Source organism: Vanellus vanellus (genome assembly GCF_965231255.1).
Source record: "Vanellus vanellus genome assembly, chromosome: 22".
NCBI lineage: Eukaryota > Metazoa > Chordata > Aves > Charadriiformes > Charadriidae > Vanellus > Vanellus vanellus.
Genome location: NC_138927.1, coordinates 3,756,057 through 3,777,437, shown reverse-complemented (window position 1 = coordinate 3,777,437; position 21,381 = coordinate 3,756,057). Strand labels below are relative to the sequence as shown.

Sequence of the window (21,381 nt, the reverse complement as noted above, 5' to 3'; positions counted from 1 at the left end):
TCTAAACAAGGTGCAGTGCAGAACACTTGCTTACCCATGTGAAAACATTATTGTAAATAAGTCGAGCACACTAGACAAGTGAGCAAAATATTTCAGGACGTTATCCTGGCAGCCTTTTGTTCTTAAATTTGCGATGGGCGTTCTAGTTCTTAGTGTGATTAACGTGCTGAGTGCTGTCAGGGTGCTTGGGGCAGTTAATGGGTTGCCAGTGCTCTTCTCCTGCCTGCTGTCTTTGCAAGTGATGCAGATCAGCTATTCCTGTACTAGTTGCTGTGGCATTTAAGAAAATAAATGCCCGATAACTCCCCCCCTCCCCCTCCCCCCCCCCGAACAAGACCCATATGGTTTGAGTAGGTGCCTGAACTCTTGCTGCCTTTCCCTCCTGATCTACAAGCCAAGTGTTTTACAGAGATTATTTCCTGACCTGCCAGAGACCTTGTAATTCCGTGGCACCCCGTTTCAAGTGACTTTTTAAAGCTGTTTTGTAGTAAATGGCTGTGCAGTTCCTACAGATAGCTCTGCCTGGAGGAAAGCGGAGGTTAATTTTGCTGGTTTTGTGGTTTTAGCGGCTAAGCTGGGGATGTGCTGGGAATGAGATGCTTTGGCCTCCAGGCTGGCTGGAGCAAGATAGTGGTAAAGGCTGATGTGGAGTGAGAAATGTATCCGGTGAAGTCCTTTGTGATTGAGTTGAACGATCTTATTCCTTGTATTAAGAGATAAGACCTTGTAGGACATGTAATCAATCCTCTGGATAATTCAGGCTGACTCACTGTAAAATAGTGAGTGTAGAGTTATTGTGGTTCTGTAAGTAGGGCACTGAGCAGAAGGGTCAGATTTCGAGAGTTTCTAGTTTTCATTTTCGACTTGTCGGACCTTAAATTCACCTTGCTCTTTGGAACATTGCTGCCTGTAAATTCCATCAAGGGATTTTAGGAGCTGATTTTATTGGGGTTAGGGGTAGAAGAGGAGCCTGCCTGGAACCAGAGGTAAGTGGGGTTAGTATAAATGAAGTGCTTTTTTTGTTATTACTGTTTTTCTTAGTTCACGCAGCAGCGTGTCCAGGCTGAATGGCAAACCTAGCTCTTTTAAAAACAAAATACTGAATGTTCTCATTATCGTTGCTGCCCTAGTGAGCTGTAAATAGTATTGGCTGAGCCACTGGCTGAAAAGAGCTGCCTCTTGGCCCCGCTGGGCTGCGGGGCTGGTGCTGATCCGCAGACCGGTTGCAAACAGTTGCATGTTGTCACTGCTGACGTCACTGCTTTATCTGTTTCTTTCTCATTTGTCTTGAAAAGGAGCCTGGCTCTGATTTCTGAAGGTGTCTTTTGTCTTGTAAAACACTTGAGTGCAACAAGAAACCAGAGATCTGGCGTGGCTTTTTTACAGATCCAACTGTGATGGACAAGCGATAACCCCAACTTGGTTAGGAAGAATATTGCTCTTCAACCCAGCTGGGTTTTGTCTTGCTTTGTGAAGCACAGATTTTTAAGACTTCTGAAGAACTTACCAGCTGTGTTATGATAAATTTATATTCCCGTGTACATTAAAAACCATATTTGTAGGAGTTAGTAAATTCCACTTCCAGATCTGTGTAGCCTGTTGGTACTCGGGCTATTCTGAGCTGAGCTTTGCAGACTCAGGATCTGCAATGGATCCTGGTGCCTGTTACAGCTCGTTTAAAGGCTGTGAAAGACATGGCTTTGTACTTTGGCGTAACTCAGCTGTACGATTTCTGTGCCACCTCTCAGTAGCTTCCATTTCAGCCTGGAAACCTGCTTTCATCTCAGGTGTATGGAGCGTCACTGCTGCTAACCTGGCCAGTTGCAGAGTGGTCACTGGAGAGAGCTGGAGATGGAAATAGAAGCAGATTGTGCTAAAGTCATGTAAGGAGGCCAGAATCAGTGCAGAGATCTGAGACAGCACCTCGCCTGCGAGAGTTCTCTCATGGGATGAACACGGCTGTTTGCTGCAAGTGCAAGAGGGCACCTCTCCCTGCCCAGTGCGGCGGCGGCTGGGACCAAGTGGGACCACTGGTGGACCCTCGCACCCCTCTGCTCCCATCGCTTTCATAGGATCACAGAATGGATTGGGTTGGAAGGGATCTTAGAGCTCATCTAGTGCCACCCCCTGCCCTGGGCAGGGACACCTCCCACCAGCCCTGGTTGCTCCAAGCCCTGTCCAACCTGGCCTTGAACACCTCCAGGGATGGGGCAGCCACAGCTTCTCGGGGCACCCTGCGCCAGGGGAAACATTTCTTCCTCATATTTCATCTAAATCTCCCCTCTTCCAGTTTGAAGCCATTCCCCCTCGTCACATCACTCCATGCCCTTGTAACAAGTCCCTCCCCAGCTCTGCTGGAGCCCTTTAGGCACTGGAAGGCCACAATAAGGTCTCCCCGGAGCCTTCTCCTCTCCAGGCTGAACCCCCCCACCTCTCCCAGCCTCTCCTCCCAGCAGAGGGGCTCCAGCCCTCCCAGCATCTCCGGGGCTTCCTCTGGCCCCACTCCAACAGCTCCGTGTCCTTCTGCTGTTGGTGACCCCCAAGCTGTATGCAGTACTCCAGTTGGGGTCTCCCCAGAGCAGAGGGGCACAATCCCCCCCCCTCGCCCTGCTGGACGCACTGCTGGGGATGCAGCCTCGGATGCCGGTGGCTTTCTGGGCTGCGAGCGCACATTGCCGGCTTGTGTTGAGCGTCTCTCCCACCAACACCCCCAGGTCCTTCTCCCCGGGGCTGCTCCCCATCCATCCACCCCTCGCCCAGCCTGTGCTGGTGCTGGGGGTCGCCCCGACCCCCGGGCAGGACCCTGCCCTTGGCCTGGTTGAACCTCACGAGGGTCGCACGGACCCACCTCTTCAGCCTGTCCCGGTCCCTCTTTCCCCGCTGCGGGGTTGGGGGAACACACACGGGTTTAACCCGGGCCGGGTATCCCTGACAGCGGCCCCGAGCCCCGCAAACCCCCGGGGAGGGGGGGGACCGGCCGCGGCCCTGCGCGGTGGCCACCAGGGGGCGAGCGGCACCGGGGAGCGGTGGCACCGGGAGGGGGGACAGACACGAGTGAGTGGAGACCCCTTTGCCGCCCCCTCCCCATGGCTTAACCCCCCCCTCCCCCCCATGGCTTCACCACCGGCGGGCGGAGAACTGCGTGCCAGCAACCAGGGCGTTTGGCTGTAAAAGCCTCCTTTCCCTAGGACACCCCCCAAGGTCAGGGCCTCTTTTTTGGGGGGGAGGGGGGGGGCAACAAACCGTGAAGGTGCTCCAGGCAGTGGCCCTGGCCGTGGGCTTTCGCTGGCGGTGAGCCCGCAGGACGCTGTGAGATGGGGTGGCATGCTGCAGTCCCATCGGGTTAGGGATAAAATAATACAGGTGGCCTAATTGGTGTAGCGCATCCAAAACAAACCCCTTCCTCCCCTTTGCGCTTGAAAAGCTGGAATTTAATAACTTTCCGTGCTGCATATAAGAATCCCATAGAAAAACAGGGCCTGGATCCCGTGGTTCCCCCCAGCACTCTCCCGCGGGCTAGGAAAGGGCTCTGTGTGCTGTTCCCTTTGTATGTTTTCCCTTTACTTCCCTGGCACGGCTGCAGTAAGGGACTTATTTCCAAAGCCTGGCGAACAGTGAGTCATGGCTTGGCAAGGAAAGTAACTCCTGAAGGACTCGGGGGTGATCCTTGCTGGACGGATCTGCTGGCAGCTCTGTTCTTGGAGGGTAGATCAACACCTCCTCCCCATCTCAGGGAAGGTTAGGCTGACGTCTGACCCTTGATTATTGAGAGGTCTGAAATCGTTGCAGAGGCTGGTTATCGTTAAAATTCAACCAAAATGTTGAAAAAGCTGCCCCCACCCCTTGGCGGCCCTTTGATCTTAACATCAGATCTCGGAGATATTAGTGGTGATTAGGAAAGTAAACATGATCCCTTCCTGGAGGGAAGGTAGAAGTTTGTTCTGCTCAAGCGTTGGGCGTTGCAGGGGTTAAGTTACATGTTGCTTTGGGGAGGAAAGGAAAATCTCTCAAAGTAATTAACTTAAGATGCTGACGCTAATGAACGGGCTTTCAAAGCTGGGGCTGGGGGGGGGGGTGGGTTGATGGGAATCCCCTGTTGAATCAATGACATTAGGGCCTTAGGAGTGTTTCTGCAATTATTAGGCTGAAATGATGTTGAACATGAAGTTAATCCTGTTATCTCACAAATATTGAGCAAACTGCTCTTGCGCTGGATAACTCTATAATGGGATTATTCTAGTCAGTCTGGCGCCCTCGACACCCCCTATCTCTGGGCTTTTTCTTATTTTCCTGTTCAGGATAAAGTATTGATCAGTCTCCCTAGAGTTAGTTTTGGGAGGTGCTTTCTGGGGCACTGGTTTCCAGCGGTGCTGGATTATTTTATTTTTTTTTTTTAAATGAGTTTGATAACGAGCACCCGGTTGCCTTATGAACCCATTCACTCCTCCACAGCAAAGATCCCTTGAGCCCATCCCTAAATAAACGTTTAGGAAAAGAACTGAAGAACAAGGACAAGTATAAAAGGCGACTTCCCTTCGTCATGCCTTCCTGGCATCGAGAATCTGCAGTTGAGTGAGTTCCTGTGCTGGAGACTGTTCTCGGGCCATCAGATTTGCAGAGTGTAATCATTTCTGGTTTGAAAGCGTCATTTTGCGTCCATGATAGCCTGTAGCAATTGTTCTAAACAAAAGTAACCAGTGGGGTTTTTAAAAGGATTATCTTGAGTTTGTTTTTAAGCAGTCTGATAACTTACAAGGTAACTAATGTCAGGAAAATGCAAGACCAAAATCATGTAGGGAGGAGAGAGAAAAGCCCTAATGAGTGTTTATTCACTTGCTGGTGTTCGTTATAGACGTGATTGCTTTCCTCTCGGACCTGCAAACCTCCAAGTTCTAGTGGCCTGACTTACGCAGGGTTTGTCCTGAGCTGGAGCAATGCCGTTGGCACTGCCAGGTCAAGTTATGTCCTTGGCTGCAGTGAGGCAAAACTTAGTGACTTAGGGTTCTGCCTGCAGTTCCGGACAGAAATCAGATTGCCGCGTATGGTGCGAGAGGGAAAGATCTACACCCTGGTGAGAATTAGAGTTTCTAAGTTAGGGAAAACTTTTTTTTTTTTTTTTCTCTACTCTGTAGCCAGAGGCTCAATTAACAATGAAACAGGCCTTTTTCTTTCAGCATCACTGGAGTAAGGAAGTGATTTCTACAACACCCACTAAATGACCAGATGTTTCTGTGCCAAACCAGAAATTTCCATAAATATGGGAAAGTTCCATTAAAGGGTCAGTCAGCTTTTAGTTTCCAAGCTTTGATTTTTTTTTTATTTTTTTTTTTTTTTAAGGCTGATCTGAATCCTGGTAAGAACTGCAGATTTCTTCTGTAAAGTTTTATTCTCTTTTAGTCCCTTGACGAAGGTGAGAATTGCTTTGGAAGCTCTGAGGAGCTCCCTTACAGCAGAAACTGGCTTCAGCATTGCTAATGACTCATGTGCCTCAAAGAAGGCAGGGAGAGGACGTGGGCTGATGTAGCAAAGGGGCCACCTCAGGTTTCGGACTAGCTGGGGTTTGAGTTTAAGTGCCCAGGGGCCAGCTAGCCCTGCTGTTGATAAGGTAATGGATTAGATGGTGGTGGTGTAGCCTGTAATTTCAGGGACCTTGGGGGAAGCCCTGGGACGGCATTCTAACAGTAAGGGAGCTAGTCCCTTCTGCAAGCTTGTTTAGGTGGGAATCCAGCGCAAGAAGAAACTCCCTATCTCAAACCTAAAGTGCATGGAGAAATTGTAGAATCATTGGATGGTTTAGGTTGGAAGGGACCTTAGAGCTCATCCAGTCCCACTCCCCTGCCCTGGGCAGGGACACCTCCCACCAGCCCAGGTTGCTCCAAGCCCTGTCCAACCTGGCCTTGAACACCTCCAGGGATGGGGCAGCCACAGCTTCTCAGGGCAACCTGTACCAGGGGCTCACCACCCTCAGAGTGAAAAATTTCTTTCTAATATCTAATCTAAATCTGCTTTCTTCCAGTTTGAAGCCATTCCCCCTTGTCTTATCACTCCATGCCCTTGTAAAAAGTCCCTCCCCAGCTCTGCTGGAGCCCCTTTAGGAAGGGGCTCTGAGGTCTCCCCGGAGCCTTCTCTTCTCCAGGCTGAACGATCCCAACTCTCTCAGCCTGTCCTCCCAGCAGAGGGGCTCCAGCCCTCGCAGCATCTCCATGGCCTCCTCTGGCCCCGCTCCAACAGGTCCATGTCTTTCCTATGTTGGGGGCTCCACAGCTGTATGCAGTACTCCAGTTGGGGTCTCCCCAGAGCAGAGCAGAGGGGCAGAATCCCCTCCCTTGACCTGCTGGCCGTGCTGCTTTTGAGGCAGCTCAGGATATGGTTGGCCTTCTGGGCCAACCAGCAAGGAGCTCCATGGCTGCATGATTCTTTGATCCAAGCCCCTATCTCAAGGTGGTTAATGTAGTTGTGAGGCTTACAAAGGCTGCCAAGGTGAATCGTGCTGCCCTGTCCAGCCCGCTGACTTGGGGGTTATCTGCATTGCAAGTGGAGGGAGGACTACAGCTCACGTAAACCCTTCTGGGTTGGCTGTAAGCTTGCTAGCTTACATACTTGAAATAGCAGTGTGCTATATAACTCTTATGCTGCAAAATTTGTCTGAGGAGGTGAGTAAATATTTGAGTAACTTGCCCTTGCGGAGCTCAGGGCTGTTATGAGCAGGCGGCTGTTGGCGTTTGAGCTGGGTGCTTGAAAGTTGGTCCTGATGTACTGCAGTGGTCATGCTGGGCTACAGGCAGACCTCTTACTGGCAGAAAAGGTCCTGTTTCAATGTAACCATGTTTCTTCTCAGCAGTGGTGTCTGCAGCCCCACATGTAGCTGTGCCAAGTGTGAGTAGACGGGAGCGTTGTTTGATAGTCTTAGAAAGAGGTTTTGGCTGCTGTTTTGGTGTGGTGCTGCTTGTTCCTAAAGAAGATCACTGCTGGTGCTCTATAAATGAAGGAGCAACAGAATTAGGTGAAATTATGTGAATTGAGGATTCTGGGAATGTGTGAAGGGTCGTGTCTACAAGAGCGGCAACAACTGTGGGAGAAACAGCTTCTTACAAGGTTACTATCAGCTGTACCTCCTGAACTGTTGGTGTTATCTCATCTCTTGACATTTCCTTTAATTATATGAAATGGCCTTGACGCTGTAAACAATCGCCATGGCATTGTCCCTGCAGCTTGTGTGAGTCAATGTGATGCATAAACAGCGTTTGGTTTGGGGGACCTGATCTGTGTATGTCTGGGGACGTAAGGTACCTGTTTAACTGTCACGGCTGGTTGTCATGCCATGTTGTGGGCTGGCGCTCAGCGCTGGTGTCTGTCACCGTCTTGTTTTCAGAAGAGCTCTTGGCACTGGCAGAAAACACAGGAGCATCAAGGCAAGGACCGAGATTTCAAAAGGAGCCTAAGGGGGTTCGATGGGACTTCACATTTTGCTTTCAGATCCTTTGGGGCCTCCCTAATTCTCTCCCCAGCGAGGCAGTTCAAAAGGGGTAAGGGAAGGGGATGATTTGCAACACAAACCCAAGCATTGCTTTAATCACGCTAGCAGCAATCTTTTACTCGGCCTCTTCCAATCTTAAGGCTCGCTGCTGCTTGGAGACACCTTGGTGGTTGAACAATGGTAAATATTTGGAGAGTTGAGGTTGAGGTTCACTTGCTGTCTTGCTGATGGCTCTTGTCTGGGTGTGCCCCGTGGTCTGGATGTGCCACTGTTTTAGGGTGGTCCACGGTAGATCTATGAAACCTATTTGGCTAGATGTACTTCCTAGGCGTTATCTTGTTCCTTAAATAGAGAATAAAGCTTGTATCAACATGAATCACAAAGTTGATAAACTGGAATGGTTCCTCTCTTGGAGCCGTCTTCTCATATTGGGCAAATATTTATCCACGTTGTTTCAAAAGGCATATTTGTGCAATAGACGGAGGTCAAACCTGTAATTACCTGTCAGATTCACTCCGGTAGAAACGTCTTGTAAAAACACAATACCCTTGAAGGAGGCTTTTAAACCTGATGTTTGTGTGTGAATCTAAAGGTACAGTTTAAAATTTCAAATTTTTGGAGACTTTTCAGTTTGCATGGTGCAAAAAGTATTTTTCTTGCTGAATTTGAGGACCTTAAGCCAAATCTATCTGCCGTTTCTTTTAGTTTCTGAACTGGGTCGGGGAATCTGGGTTTCTCTTCCAAATATATCTGCTGGAGAAGATCAGAAGCTGAGATTGTGTGCCAAACTTGCCTTGCATTTTAATAAGGAGTTTCTAGCCTAGTCAATAATTAAAGCAGAGCAGGTGCGGTGGGGAAGTTGGGTGTTCCCCAAAAGCTAAACCAAGGCGCTTTTGTAAGTCTCCCTGGGCAGAGCCAAGTGAGCGAAGGATGGCAGGATACCCTGGCACTGGCTGGCTTCATATAGTAATTTGGAAAAAATGTAATTTCAGACTGAGGAACTGTTAAGTGTTGAAGGATAATTTGGCCTATTGGGGTGGTGTGCCTGCAATAAGCCCTTTGCAGTGGCAGAGGAAATACGAAAATCTGCTGCAGTTTTATCTTTGGATATGAAGAATGAGTGTGCTCACTGAGGTTTTGTTGAAATGTTAAAAAGAGGGGACAAGACTTTTACGGAGAAATCTTGCTGCCTTTCTTTTCAGCTAGCGTGTGGGCAGGGAGGCTTTCAGCTCGAGACACAGTTTGTCATCTTGAAGGATTAGAGGTAGGAAGAGAAATTTGGGATCATTAGTCTTTTAGTGAATCAGAGCAGCGATGCTAGCCTGTGGACCTTGGCCAGTACATTGCAGATTAGCTTCTAGAGTTAAATATTAGTGCTACTTCTGAGGGTTAATTTCAGTTTAATCGTTATTTTAGAGGTTTAAAACTTACTGCTACTCTCACTGTTAATTTGTAGTCTCAAGTGTAGTGCTTGTCCCATCAGTTTTATAGGTGATGCAGATGGATTTGCCTCTGCCAGAGGACTCGGTAATTTTGAATAATATCTGTATAAAGCTGTAAAACCTTAGGTTTGTCCAGTGGGGTAGTTAACAGGGACAGAGGATGGGACTGTCAAGCCCATCTGTACTGCAGCCATTCGCCAAGGAAGGGCACTGTGCACTTGTGCTGTGCCAGTCCTGAGAGCATGTGCCAGGTAGTGGTTTGAAAGGAGAGGGATATATTTTTGGTTTGTGCTGAAGGTCTGTTAGTTTTGTCATTCTTTATCTCCAGTGTTTTGCAATGGGAAGCCTGAGGTGATGGTGGTTTATGGGTTCTTCTCTGAGTATCTTAGTCTTTGCTGAAGGAGAGAGTTAAAGAAGAGTTAAGCTAAATGCCATGCCTATTTCTTCCCTAAACAATGGAATAATTAAATGTAATTTTCTTCTCCGTGTTTTTGCTTAATGTGTTCCTAATAATATAGCTGGAAGTGGCAGATGGGTATCCTGCCTCCGAGTGCTTCACTGTTGGGAATATGCTGATGCTTTGCTGATGCCTGATGCTTTGCTGGAATGTGTCCTATATCTGTGCTTCCTTTGGCTTCTGACCAGTGTTTCTTTTAATGCTGCTTCAAGGTGCTCCAAAAAGTAGTTTGTCAGCTTTGGAGGTTCCCTTGTCTCAAGATGGCATAGCCATGAATCACCACGGTCATTGAATTAGCCAAGATGTGACTGAATCTTTAATTTTCTAAGGATTACATTCCTTTGGATTCCCTCACTAGTAAACAAGACGATATTTAGCATATGTTGTAATTATAGTGAATGGGGAGGAGGCATTGAAGATGATACGTTTTCAGTACTGTCTGAAATGTGCTCTCATTGAAAGTTGCGCTTCCTCTGCTGGAAAACAAGGCTGGGAGATATTTTGGCCTTAAGCTCCTCTTGGCCCCAAGACCTGCTATGCAATTTTCTTTAGCCCGGACCTTGTGACAATTAAGCGATTCCTTGTGTTCCAGCCACCCGCTGTGATCACGAGGCTTTCCAGGAGCATGTCCTCAACTTTATTTTCCTTTCTTAAATGTGAGGCTGAACGTGCTGTCAGACAGCTCATTGGCAGAGGCTGCTGCTGAGCCAGGAGCAATGCTCTTCCTCCAGCTGTGCTCCATCCCGGCCAGCATCCGGGCTGCTGTAGGACATGGGTTGCTCACCTTCCCCACCACCAGCATGTACGTGGTGGCATCACCGCAGTCCCTGGCATGCTGGATCCGCTGCCCCTTGCGTTCTGAGATCGAGCAGCCACTAGCGCTGTGCTTGATGAATTGGTGGGGACAAGGGGACTGGAATGCTCTGGGAAATAGGAGTTTCCCTCTTGGAAATGTCACAGGAAGCGTGGCGGAAATCATGTGGTTTAGGAGCGGTTACCTCACTTGTCTGTCTCATCTGAACCAGCGCCCTTTCATCAAAGTATACAGAACCTAAACAATGTGATGCCAGCTGGCTTATAAATAAACCATTTGCCATTTCCACACCGGGTATCGGGCTGACTTTTAATACCATGTAAGAAGAAAGGAAGAGCGTCACGTTGTTTTGGCTTGTGACCTTTCAGATTGACTGCCCGGCTTCCTACCCGCTTGCTTCCCCTTGCTCTGCTGCCCCAGTTAATAACTCTTCCACATGCTCTCTTTCGGAGCACAGCCCCAAAACGGTCAGCTTTGTAGGTAGCCAGAGCTGTTATGTTTATAGAATGTATATTTTTTGTCATATTCTCCTTGTTCTGCCAAAGCTGCTGAGGATTGCTAGCAAACAGATTGTGGTGAAAAGCATCCAGAATCATGGTGCTGCCACTCTTTCTTCTCCCTGCTGACCCTCCTGGTGAGATGGTACCATGGGCCGGTGTTAGTATTTCAAGTGGGAGCATCTCCAGCAAGGAAAGAGCCTTGAACATCCTGTAGCTCCTGTTGACTCTTTCGCTGATGGGCTCTAAAGGAAAACGCCCAGTATCGCTGGTTTTAAATAGACAGCTCCGTCTGCATACATGGGATAATGCAAGAGTCCTTTTTAATGTTCCTGTGGCTGAATCATGGAACGTAAATGTTTGAGTCACTGCAGATGAATGTGGTGTTTCACGTTGGTGTGAACTGAAATGTGAACAACAGTGTCTTTATTACAGGAGCTAATATTTGTGCTCATTATGGGTTTCATTAGATTTTAAAGTGAAACAATCCAGAAGAGTTCCTTTTACAATGTATATAAACAGACTATTAACATTTGAATGCTGGGCTTTTAATGGGATGCTGGTCTGGATGGAGAGGAAATGAAACTTGGGAGGAAAGCGCTTGGGTGTTTACTGCCCAGAACCAGTCATCTTTCAGCCATCTCCTGAAATCCAGTAAAAAAATTTCATGTACCTGGGATTTCTTGGTTGCTGTGTTTTCAGAAGAAAATGTTGAAAGAACTATCAGTTGTATCTCTTCTTGCTTTCTGGTAGAAAGCTCTTTGCTATTTCAAGCTCTTCTTTCTCATAAAGGTCCTCACCCATCCCTGAGGAGTAAAGGCTTTACTTTTGGTTTCTTCTGGTTGCTGCTATGTCAGATGGCCCTTCTGCGTTATTATTGGAATTTTGGACACTTGTTACTTGTCCTTGCTTGAAATGTGGCTTTTTCCTGTATCTTAGATGTGCAGCTGGATGGGGACTGAGGTTTTGTCTCGCTGCTGTTGGGAGAGCTGAAGCAACCTTACCAAGACAGGGTGCGAAACCCTGAGTGTTGGTGCTCTTGGTGGGAGCTGGGGCAGGTTGTTTCTTCCCGTATTTTTCCTCTGCTGTGAAACCAAGCACTATGAATGCAAAGGGTTACTTAAGAGCACACCAAGTACGGCTGCTCTTAGGTTCTGTCCTCGGGCTGGAGTGAGACAGGAATATTTCTTTTGTGTTGTGTCTGCTGGTGCAGAATTTGCACCTTCCTTTGCAGGTCCTTCTGGCCAGGAGCCCACCTTGAAAATAATGATGTTGGTGTTACTTTTGATTTGGATTTCTGCTGTTCTTTGTGTTCTGTCATCCCTCTTCTGGCAGGGTTTCGGTTCTTTCTACCCCAAAGAGGAGAGAGTTGTTGCTGATACTCCTAAAGGATGTTTGAAGTCTAAACCCAGTGGCAATTTGAAATGCAGATTTGTAGCTCTGCTCCTTGAGCACCACAGCCCTGCGCGTCAGAAGCAGATATTAATGCTTCTGGTACAAACTATTTACGAGTGCCTTTGCCAAATAGGCTTGTTAATCTCTTTGTGATGATTCGTGAGGCCTGATCAATGATACAGAGGTATGAAAGTGCTTTATAGTATAATTGTCTTTTTACAGCGTTGTGAGTTACTGCGTGGCACTGGAGCCCGAGTGACTGTTGTATGTGCACTTGGACTGCAGCCGCTGTGAATTTAGATACGTTAGTTTAAGTTGCTTTCATTGAAATTTAAGCTAATATTTCATGTTTTACTAATGCAAAAATAAGGGGTCAGGCACATGATTGTGCTGCTGTGCTTCCACAACCTACCGTGTGTCATCTGTTCTGCAGCAGAGCTTTGTGCACTCTTAATTCACAGCAAATGCAATATAAAATGCAATGCCTTTAATCTCCTTGGAAGTCAGGCAAGCCTAGATGCAGTGTTTAGCATTCTGTAGCGTTCCAAGATGCAGGGATATTTTTTCCAGACCTCCTTCCAAGCTGGACAGCTGATTTACAGACTTGGAGAAGTCTTCCAGCCTCTATCTCCAAACTTTGTGCGTCTCTGCCAGATGGCAGTGTATTTAAATGGCTTTAAAATGGCTTTTTCTTTGTTTCAAAGCAAAGAGTCTTAAATGAGGTGGAGCGTGCCTGTGAATCAGTATGGTAATTGCCCACAATGAAAATCAAAAGTAGTTGGAAGACGGACTACTCTGGCTGACCAGACAGAAACGCGGGCTCCTCTTCCGAGCGCAGAGATGTCTGGTGGTGGGAGGCAGAGAAGAGCAATGCTTTCAGGAACGTCCATATGTTCTGTGCGAGGGAGGAGAGTTCTATTTGCTCCTCCACCTCCACGTGTCTGCTGATCCTTTGCTCCTCCACCTGCTCCTGCCTCTGTGCTCGTGCTGTCCATGGGGATGGCAGTCATCTGCTCAGCACGAAGGTTAAGGACGAGTTAGGTGGGTTATGGACCTCAGGGGTTAAAGATGAGTTGTGGGCTAGTGTGGAGATGTCCTGCTCCCTCTCCTATGTTTTTACAGCTGTGCTTAGGAAGGGAGGAGTGGATTTTGCAAGTTGTCTGATGGCATGTCCAATAAGTTAGTGGAGGAACCAAGAGCATCAGCATCTTCCAGGTGTGTTTGTGGCTTAGGTGGAGTTTTACTAGATTTCAAAACTACCCCTTTCCCTTTTCTGGGGTCTCCCACTGTGACATGTGGCTGTGAACGACCATCTCCGCCACTGTGAAGCGGGCGTTCGCTTTGGGTGTCTGTTCTGACTAATGTGCGGCATTGATTGTTCCCAGCTGCACCAGCCCAAATTGACAATCTTGGATTTTGTTGTTTCCCAGAATAGAATTTTTTTTACTATCGGGACTGCTGCAGTAGTGAGCTTCCCCTGAACTCTTCCTGGCTGCCTGAGTAATATTCAGCGATATTGAAATTCTGCGGCTGCTGAGGGACCTCGAGGGCAGGGACCTCAAAGGCTGTAGCAAATCTCAGTGTGTTTAAAACTGCTTTTTCCTACAGCCCTTCCTACAGTGGAGGGACCAAACCTGGATGTGTCAGTTGGGTTCAAGTTCCTGATTAGTCACTGGTGTGATGCTGCAGCAAATTCCTGTATGATTTTGAAAATTGTTTTTCCTTTTCCCCTGAGTTAAGATTAAGCTTCTGGATGTTTAAAGGGGGGGTGTGTGTGCGCACACCTCTGTGGTTTGGTGTACAGGGGTTGGAAATGATCTGTAGGTTCACTGAAGTCCTAACACAAATTTTGATTGGGAAAAAAAAAAAAGAATCCAAGTGGACATATTTAAACTCTGGAGAGCTTTCTTATTGTGATGTAAATGTTGAGGGGGATAATTGTTACTTTAACTCTCAAGATGTGATACACAAATAAACTCTTGTTTCATTTAAATTTAACAAGGAAAATGAGAAGACACACTCCCTGCTCCTAACTTCTTCCTGGTAACTTCAGCGGAGAGAGGAATTGCTATGAAATTGTATTTTTATTAGACGGCTGGCTAGATGCATATCAGCTCAGGCACTCTTTGAAATTCCCTTTACTCTCAGGATAGTGCAGCTCCTGTAACAGTTAAAGTACCACACTTTCTCATTCATGACTCCTTAGTTTGTATTTTACAGGCTCAGGTACGCTATTACCTCCTTGATCCCATTTGGGAGGTGAAACCTCTGCGTACATTGGCGTGTGCGGTTTCTCCAAGCTCTTCCTTGAGCAAAACACCCGGGTCTCCCTCTCTCCTCGCTCCCAGCTTTTCTCTCTTCTCCCTAAACTTGATGCGGGGAAGGAGTGAGGCGTGTTGATAATTTGGATTATGCAGCTAAGTGGCTGGAGCGTGGCTGGTTGTCTCCTCCCCTTCCTGAGCTTCGGCCCTAGCCAGCTCGGCTCTGGAATGACAGGCATTCCTGTGTGAAGGGAGCTGGCACGGACGCCTATTTATGAGAATCAAGTGCCCGACCATGGGGTACGGGGAGAACAGGACCTGTGCTGGACCAACGGACACCCGTGCCATTGCCTGAGAGTTGGCAGCCACCTCGCTCGCTAGGTTCTTCCCCAGTCCGAAGCGTGGATTTATCATTTTAAAGGACTAAAGTGCTCTCTCAGGGTAGACTTTTTTTTTTTCCCCCTCTCCCCCTCCCACCTCCTCCCGGAGAGCTGCTTAGAAAAGAATCTAATGGGGCAGCCGCACTTCTCGAGACCGGTAAATCCAGCTGCTTTTGGTGAGTAATGGAGGGCAAGGGAGACGGAGGAAACTTTGGGGCTGCGGCAGGGCAGGATTGCAGGTGAAACGGAGGAGTCGGGAGGAGTGGAATGCGGGGCTTGTGTAACCTGCGCCCGGCTTGGGAGCTGGGAAGAGAAACCAAAGAAATAACTCCATTTCCTTCCTCTTTTCTTACTCATGTCACATGCAATTGCTGTGCAACATGTTCTGCTGATCTTTAGACAGGCTCCAAGCTGCAGTTTTTAGGGACAGCCTCTGTCCTGCCCGGCCAGGTTCAGGGACGCTAGCTTTGCAAAGTGCTTGGACAGCGGTAAAATTCACCGGAGTGGGGTAGGAGCCAGCCCTGATAGTCTGCCTGGACCAAAGCTGCCCAGAATCACCTCCTTGTGCCTGATGTCACCCAGCTTTTTGTGGCAGCTATGGTAGTTTTGAGGGGAGAAGGTGCTTGGCAGTCACCTTCCTGCTTGTTTTCTCTCTCTGCTCTGCAAGGTATCAGAGTAACTGGGAGGCTGTAGCAAACACAACCTTGCTTTAAGTCCTGGCAGTAGCACTACTACCAGAACAGGGTGCGTAGGTCTGTGCTGTTTCCATGTCTCTGTCTTGGGTGCTGTTCCCAGTGCTGGGTCTGCCATGCCCTGACTATAAGAGGAGACTTTACGCATCGTGCTGTTGCCTCTTATCCCATACCGGCTCGCTGTCAGCTGTCTGGGCTGAGTTGCTTACTCTCATCTGTAAAGTGGAATTATCCGATTTTTAGAGAAACACTGGACACTTGCACATGGAAAGCTCCCTGAGATACAGACTCTTTTTTTCTTTTTTTTTTTTTTTTTTCTTTCTTTTTCACTTTTATAACTTTGAACCTACCAAGTACTTCTAGGGCTCGGATTAAACCAGTGATTCTCTCTTCCCCACCCCCAGTTCACTCCAGCTAGTCTTGTTCAAGAGCTGCTAAAAACAGTGGTATTGGGTGAGTGGAAGGGAGAAGTAAAATTTCAGTCATCTTTGTACTGTCAATGGAGATTAACAGCATCTTCTCCTTGGATTTATGTGCTGTTAGAAGCCGACCTGTTCAGTCTTGGGCTCTTTACCTCATCAAGTACCAGAGACAGTGGTAGTTTTCAGGGGAGTGGGCTCACTTGGTGTAACGACGTTGTCCTTTGTTGGAGACTGGCGGCCGGCAGACCTGGTGTTTCCTCAACTGGTCATTTGCTATCTGGAGTCTCATGGTGCAGCTTGCGTAGTTCCTACTGAATAAATTGTGAACTTGAAGAGATAGTTCTTGCATGAACTTCGGCAGGATGCTCTTGAAAAGAAAAGTCTAGTGAAGATTATGGTGACTAGAAACGTAAAGGACAGGGAAGCTGAGAGCTGGGATTATTTGAGGCTGTTTTGTGACCACAGTCTTTTATTGCTTTAAGGTCAGGATTCACGTCTTCCCTGGACTGTTCAGGAAATGTACATGAAGTTTTTAAAGCTGTTTTAGGAAGCTAGAAACATTTACCTAAAGTGCTTTTTTGATACTTTAACCTTAACAGTGTTTCCCTCAAGAGTCTTTGTTTGCTTTTTGAGTTGTAGCTGTTTGCTTGAAAGCTTTTTGGATTCTTAACTGCTCTGCCCAGCACAACAAAGCCAAAGATGAGGGAGCTGAATTATTCTCCAGCCTGGGCATCAGTACTGTTTTGGCAACGGGAGGGTTTGTCGCAGTCCCACGGCATTAGCCGGTGAGGATCCCGCGCAGGCTCGGTGTTGCGAGGCAGTTGGTCCCGCAGTAGCCTTAGGTCCGGGCTGTACCACAAAACATACCCAAACTGCCAAACGTTGTGTGTATAATGAGCAGCCACGTTCTCAGCAAAAGTTTCCTGATGCACCTTCTGGGCTTGTGTGATAGCAGAACTTGGGGGGGGTGGTGTAACTTAGGAAAATAAAGGTGATTAAGCAGAAGTGTTTGGAGTTGGTGCTGTGGCATTGAAGTGCCTAATTTGTCTGAGTGCTTTTTAGCTCTCAGCTAAGCGTTTACACTGGCTTTTGCTGTAGCATAGTCGCGCTGGTGCAGTTCTGTCTGTCTGTGAGCCTTGAGGCTGTGATTGTGAGACAGAAATGCCCGGTGAGCTCCTTGTGAACAGAAACTCCTTGGATTTGTGGAAATCTTCTAGTAACTATTACGATAAGAGATGGATCAGGTTCTAAGTGAACTGTGGTTTGCAGATGGAAAGAATCTGGCTTAAGCTCATGATTTATACGCTATGCCGGTCCTGTGTCAAAGCAAAATACTGATGCTTTCTTGTTTCCTTTGGGAGGATGTCTCTTAATGAGGATCGACTTTAACAGATCTTACATCTCTGAAAAGGACTGGGGCAAAGAGCCTGTTGCGGTGCAGGCAGTGGTGAGACACATCTTCTTTTGGAGTTAGTCTGTTCCACCAACTCTTGGATGCCTGCAGAGATATTTCAGGGAGAAAACCAGCGTGTTCTCAGTCTTTTCCTAACCACTTCAGTCTGCAGTCCTGTCCTGGGGCTCACTGACCCTCCATCCTTAAAGGATTGTGTCATTTGCTTCATGAACACTGGAAATCAGTAGTTTCCCTCCCAGGCATATAGCAATGTAATGTGAATTGTCAGCATCTGGGATGCAATTCTTTGATTTCTTTGCAGCCTTCAGTCTCGCTTTTGTTAGGGTCTCTAACTTGAATCTTGAAGTGATTTTTAGCTTATGTAATGGTGTGCCAGTTAAAAACAAAATAAATAAAGCTTCTCTATAGCCTTGCTGGCTTTTGATGGTGTGGGGCCCAAGTTAAAATGGTTTAAAAAGTCACCAAGATGAATTCTGCAATGATCTACACTGGATACAGTTTGGGTTTAATTTTTTTTTTTTTTAATACTGTGCATCAGAGCTGCCACTATCTCATGTACTGTTGCAGGTATCTTCCCTGTCAGAGATGATCCTTCATGAAATAAATGCTTTTTCATGTATTCCTGTTGGTACCTGAAGTTTCCACTGTGCCTTTTTCTAGGCTGGTAGCGTATTGCTGTACAAAACGGTATTCTGGGACTCGATCTCTGAAGATGAGGGTTAACTGTATTTGCTTACATGATGGCTTTTCCTTCCTTGGACCACGGTGTGACCATTAAAGCATTACATTTATATAGTGGTATTTCCTAAAGGTCAGCTAGGTAGCTGCTTGTTGTGAGTGTCCTGTGTGCGTGGCAATGGTGTGAACACGTGTGGTATTTTTAATTGACCCCACCGATCCTGGCTCTGCTGGTTTGAGACACTGAGAGCAGCGGTAGAAGTGAAAGCTTTGCTGTCTTTAATAGGAATGACAGCCCCAAGCCTGACAAAAGCTTTGGGAGCAGATGACACATGCAGCAGCACGGCCGCTTGCTGACTGCGTGATGAGCTTGGAGACCGACTGAGGCTCTCCAGCTTCTTCCACTGAAATAGTTTGTCTTCTCTGGGGAAAAAAAAAAAAAAACCAAAACATTACAGCTCCGCACCACCCGTGTTCTTGCACAACAGTGTGCACCTAACACAAGGTGCAGTGGGAGAAAAGCTTTTTTCCACCTGCATTTAAGCAGCAAGACTTGAGTGTAAATGTGTGTAGCAGTCTGCAGGGGGAGGGTTTGGAAGACCAGCTGGCCAGGCGTACTGATGGAGAACTGCATCCCCTGCTGCTTGGCACTGCTGGAGCTTTCTGCCTTCTTGTGTCTCCAGGCTGTGCCAATTTTGTGACGTTTCCCTAGACTATTTCAGTCTAAACATTTTGGGTTAACACAAATCTGCTGTTTAAACAGCTCAAATTCACCTGCTTGTTTTGATGGAACACACTTGGGGTGTGTTAAGTATTCAAGAGAGAAGATCTGAAATGGCAACAGGCTCTGGTGGGGATGCTGGCTGACAGCAGCCAGGGCTTCGCTCCCTCCCCACACCAGTTGGGTCCTGGGGGGTCTGTCTGAGGCACGGCAAGTTGGGTGCTCCAGGCCATCTTCTTGAGGAGAAGCACCCACGCTTGCCTGGGACAACGTGCTGAGGTTGCAGTAGATGTTTTATTCTGGACTTGTTGTCAACCAGGTCGTTGCATTAGGTATGGAGTGCTGATGTTAGGGTGGGCTCTGTGGGGACCCTTCCTGCTTCAGGGTCGCTTTTCCGAAGTGGATACTTCATGGAGTTCCTGCAGAAAGATTAGGCAAGGTCATGCTTTGGCATGGGGGGACAACACAAACCTGCTTATGGGTAAGCTCTTGACCTTCTATTGAGGACTCCGCTGGGTTCACCTAGGCCTGTATGACCTCATTTAACCTCTTTCATAAATTTTAAATGGGTTTTCCAGCCTGGACTGCAGTGGAGGTGAGGCTGGTCTCTGGGACACGGCCTTGCCAATGAGGTAAAGAGCTTTGGTGCCGAGCAAGGGCCAGGTCAGGCGAGGGCATCAGCTTCCTGACACTTCTCACCCTTCCCACCCTTCCCTTAAAGCCTGGTTCCTCTTTTTTTTTTATTTTTTTTTTTTCTCCCCGTTTCATTCCCCAAGCACCACACTGCAGTTCCTTAGCAGTTTCCCAGTGGATGACATGGGGTTTCTGCCTGGTGTTGCAAAGTGGCTTAGGGACCCTCCTGTACCTCGTAGAGCAGAGCAGGAGGAGGCACAGAGAATCCACCTTGCCCAGGCTCCCTTCACAGTGAAGGTGGCTTGGGCCAGAAATGTCCTCTCTGCACCATTTCATGGAAATTTGAGCTGCAAATGGGCTGTGAATGGAAGGGAAGGCCCTTTTCGGAAGGAGTATGAGCACTATCTAATGTGAACAATCACTGAACAATGAGGTTATTTAAAATACAGATCAGTAAAGCACACCTTCAGCTGCAGATCCACCCGCTAATTAGCAGTAAATGTAATTCATAATTGCATCACAACAGGCTATTTTAAATGTCTATGTTCGCCTGGTAATTACGGATGGTAAAAGGAAGAGTGCTGTGGAAGGGATCCGGGCATTACGAGCTCTGAGCTCTCCGGTGAGCAGCCTGTGCTGCAGAACTGGACAGAATGAATCCCACTTTGTATCAGGGAGGGAACTTGTTTTCACAGTACCAATATCACCCGGAGGGCTGTCTTGGGATGTTCACACCGTTTAGTAACGGGTGCTGAGTTTTATTCTACACAGAGCAAAAAGGGTGGTGAAAATGATTTGGGCTGTGGTTTTATGCTATGAAGGGGTACGTGGTATACCTGTCTCCCTCTTGTGTGGCTGTTTCTAGACAAGAAACTGATTATAAAACAGCAAACCCGAGTTTTTTCATGTTGGATGAGCCCTGATTCACAGCATGAACCTCGAAGCAGTTGATAGCATGGCTGATGGCGTGGCATGGCAGAGAAGCAAGAACCGAATTATTTGATATTGAGGCTGAATGTCATTGTGAAACCTAGCTTTTGTATTAACCTGCGTGATTGCAATTAATGGCAGTCAGGCACCTGGTGTGAAACTCCACCCTGCGATGGTATTTGATTTGACAGCCAGCCCTGGACTGCAGGAGCTGCTGAAAGAGGTTCTTCCGCCTGGAGTAAAACTCGCATGTGGGCTCTCTCCAGCCCTCCCTGCTTTTAGCCGCTCCTGCTTTGGGGATATCGTGTGTCTCCTGCAGTTTCGGCTCATCCTTTCATGTCCACTGTTCCTCCCTGGCTGCTCAGAGGTGGCTGTGCCAGGGGAATGCTTGTCACTCTCCCTCTAATTGGAAATGGAGACATCACAGCTTGATGAGGGCTCCGTTCATTAATCTCTGGACCTGATGGTTAAGTTTTCTTTTAATAACTTATTTTGCTTAGTGCAGCACTCTGATACCTTGGGTGGCAGGCAGCACATAAGTTACATTCCAAAGAGCAATTCGGGGAAGGGTTCTATATGAAGTGAGCTAAGTACGACTGCCTTCAATGCTGCTGCAGCTCCTTGGAAAGGTGAGGGAAATGCCTCTGTGTGGCACTTGGGATCCAAATTCAGTCCACAGCTTGTGCCTGGCAAGCGGGCTTGCCTGCCTGGTAAACTTTGGGAATGCTCTGTTGAACAAAGTGAATACTGCTTTTTAAAATTACATGTACAACTCCAGGGCTAATGTTCTTGTCTCTGAAGAAAGTGCCTCTAAACATCCAGACAATTTCTCCTGGGTTTCTGGGAGCTTGAAATGCCACTTTTTTTTTTTTTTTTGTCCCTATTTCCACCCTCCCTCCCGGCAGAAACTCACAGAATAGAGCCCCAGAAAATCACAGATCAGTGCTGACATATTCTATGTTACTTTCCACCCAATTTCTCTCCTGTTATGGAGCCAGATTTTTTTAAGAAGCAGCTCAGATGCTGAATTGATCTTGCTTTTTCAAATAAATGTTGGCTGACATCAGCTTTTCACTGGTTCTGAGTGAGCTTCCTGTTAGGTGGCTGATTAAAAAAAAAAAAAAAAAAAAAACCAAAAACAAAACAAAACAAAAAAAAAACCAAACAA

General features: G+C 47.5%; 1 protein-coding gene across 4 annotated transcripts in view; it reads left to right on the top strand.

The window, feature by feature from the left end:
- PHACTR4 (phosphatase and actin regulator 4) overlaps positions 1-21,381 on the top strand; it is a 44,301-nt gene that overhangs the window by 5,801 nt on the left and 17,119 nt on the right. For 3 of the 4 annotated variants that reach the window (XR_014269944.1, XR_014269945.1, XM_082494067.1), the window contains exon 1: positions 14,661-14,899. The exons of the other annotated variant lie outside the window; for it this stretch is intronic. Coding sequence is in view for 1 of the 3 variants with exons in the window: in XM_082494067.1 (XP_082350193.1) it covers positions 14,854-14,899 (46 nt within the window). In the remaining 2 variants the exon portion in view is untranslated. Of the gene's footprint in view, positions 1-14,660; positions 14,900-21,381 lie in introns of those variants that run through there. 4 annotated transcript variants of the gene reach the window in all.